The sequence below is a fragment of the Penaeus chinensis genome, chromosome 19, assembly GCF_019202785.1.
Source record: "Penaeus chinensis breed Huanghai No. 1 chromosome 19, ASM1920278v2, whole genome shotgun sequence".
NCBI lineage: Eukaryota > Metazoa > Arthropoda > Malacostraca > Decapoda > Penaeidae > Penaeus > Penaeus chinensis.
Genome location: NC_061837.1, coordinates 11,953,478 through 11,955,977, shown reverse-complemented (window position 1 = coordinate 11,955,977; position 2,500 = coordinate 11,953,478). Strand labels below are relative to the sequence as shown.

At 34.6% G+C, this 2,500-nt stretch overlaps 1 protein-coding gene across 2 annotated transcripts in view; it reads left to right on the top strand.

Annotated features, from left to right (window-relative positions):
- Nucleotides 1–2,500, top strand: part of LOC125035466 (cysteine-rich protein 2-binding protein-like) — a 12,647-nt gene that overhangs the window by 7,768 nt on the left and 2,379 nt on the right. For both annotated transcript variants that reach the window (XM_047627900.1, XM_047627901.1), the window contains exons 8-10: nucleotides 1,491–1,607; nucleotides 1,794–1,953; nucleotides 2,493–2,500. The exon at nucleotides 2,493–2,500 is cut by the window's right edge and continues 105 nt beyond it. In XM_047627900.1, coding sequence (XP_047483856.1) covers nucleotides 1,491–1,607; nucleotides 1,794–1,953; nucleotides 2,493–2,500 — 285 coding nt within the window. The remainder of the gene's footprint in view (nucleotides 1–1,490; nucleotides 1,608–1,793; nucleotides 1,954–2,492) is intronic.

The window sequence follows — 2,500 nt, the reverse complement described above, 5'->3', positions numbered from 1 at the left end:
AAATGTATATTGTATATAGAAATATTCTAGCATATTAACTTATATTTTTATTAACTTATTGTATCTAATTTATCAATTAAAAATACATTCTAGATGTATAGATTCTCCATATCATAAGATCAAGATGAAAATTAGTCAGGAAGGAAACGGTTGCTACTTTCTCCATCTGGGAGGTGTTCTGATTGTATACAATATTTGCAGAAAGCCTCAAATTCAAACGGAAATGCAAAAATTGTTAGAAAAAGTGCTAGCGGGGTAGTTCCAAAAACTAGAATTAGATATGTGCCCTCACATATCTAATGTCCTTCCAGTGTTTGGACAAGAAGCCTGTGCTGATGCTGTTGACGGATAACAGTAATGAGAAAGTCAGTATGAAATACTCAGTTCCTTATTTATTTACTAAATTGATTATTGCTTTTATTTGTCAGGCATGTCAGGACAGCCTGTTGATCATTTATTAATCATCTGTAAGAATGGATATAAACACCTTCAGATGGATTTACATGGAAACACTTTATGTATGATTGCAAAAAAAGTAGCTTAGTCTTCAAGGGACTCTTGATAGTAGGTGCACAGAACCATCAGTTGACAGAAAATCAGTAATTCTACCACCACTTGACATGAAACTTAAAGATGTCAGTAAAAGTGTCATCCTATTTTAAACTGGTCCGTATGCTGAAAGCATTGGTTTGGATAAGGGCCATCCCTATCTTTGCTTTAAACACAAAGTTTCTTTGTCTTCCACAAAGGTTTCAAAGGCAAAAGGTGCAAATATGAATCAGTCTGTAAAGGACTGGTATTTATGCCATTTTGCATTTTCAGCCTTTTGGGCTGCTGACCCTGCAGCTAAAGCACATGAGATGATGTTTATTTATGCGAGTGTCTGTGCATATGAGGTCCCAGAGTAAGCATTTGTCCTGCTTAAATAGAAATACTGGCATATTATCTGGCTTCTTGCCATCTCCCTGTCAAATACAGAAGGTTCGTGGATAGATGGTATCCCCACTTCAGTACTCTCTTGATAATATCATTGTAAGCAGAGCATTTGGGTAACCATTGTGGACTGACCTTGCAGGACAGGGCATGACCTCCAGATTTGCATTTATGTGAATGGCACACAGGTTCACCAACCCTCTGAGTGATATGGAGGTTGTCATTGTGTTCCCACAGAGGCTATAGGGATTGCATGCACTTTTGAGTTGAACATCAGCTAAAAGATGAGCTTTGGACAGTTGCTCTGCTTTATTCAGCATGCATTTGAGAGAGGCCAGTGTGAAATCCCATACTGTCTGTTTAGATCTTTGGGTAGGGTTTGGGAGTTTGATAACATGTTTATGTATTTCTTCCCACTTTTGTTTATTGTATTATTTTTGTAATGATAAAATAATGTTTTATTAATCAACAGATTAATATTTTTTTTTAGCAACAACTGTCATAATTTCTTGGGCGATGTAGTGTTTGATTTAAAGTTCTTTTATGTATATACTCAGGTTACGTCCCCTCAGTAGTTATGAAGAGCGACAACTACTTCGCAAGCTAGAGCAATTACAAGAAGCTGGACCATTACCTCCTCATCTGCTTCGTTTGCGTCGAAAACTTGTAGTAAGGTGCGAAATGTTAGAAAACTTAATTGCCTTTTATTATAGGCTAGTATAAAGTATTTTGTATTTACTAGGTATATTGATTCTTTATGAATTTGAAATGAACTGAAATCCTAATGTGAAGCATGCTAATTTATTTTATTTTTCATAGATTTTGAACAGTTTAATTTATATTTCATATTACTGTTGCAGGAAATCCAAATATGAACATGGCCTTCCTGTCTTTGACCTAGATGCAGAAATTAAATATATAAGTTCTCATGGCAGACTACGAACTCGCCGAGAAAAAATATATTCGAAGTTGTCAAATGATCCTGGAGATTCAACAGCACGTGTATTGGACAGGTTTCAGGTTGGATTCATGGCTGCTGTTCTCATCATAAATAAATGTTTACTAATTTTGTTTACTCTTTGAGGTTCTAATTTTTCTGTCTTTTTCTCTTTTCAATGAACAACACTGTGTCTACTTACATGATGAGAGGATTTGTTTATCTCAATAACTGATAGTGACTTTTCAAAAGTCTACCTGAATAGAGAATAATTGCTTTACAAAATGCTCAAGAACTAAAGCCACTGAAGAGATATTAGTGTGTGATAAGATGATATAAACAATCAAATCACTAATGGCCATTCAGCATCTAATGTTCTTTTCTAACTGGCATTTGGTTGTTATTTTGATATACAGAAGACAAAATAGACTATGTTAGACCATGATGATAAATACAAATTTTAACTAAATTTGAAGCAAAGGTCTTGTCTGGGTTTTGTTGGTGCAAGAAGTATTGGGAGTTTATTGTCATTTTGTCAGAATTTGTTCCATTAGTAAGAAAGAAAAAATACATGTTTTCGATGCAGGGTTATAAGACAAGTGAAGATATATTTCTCTTAAAGGTTGCTAT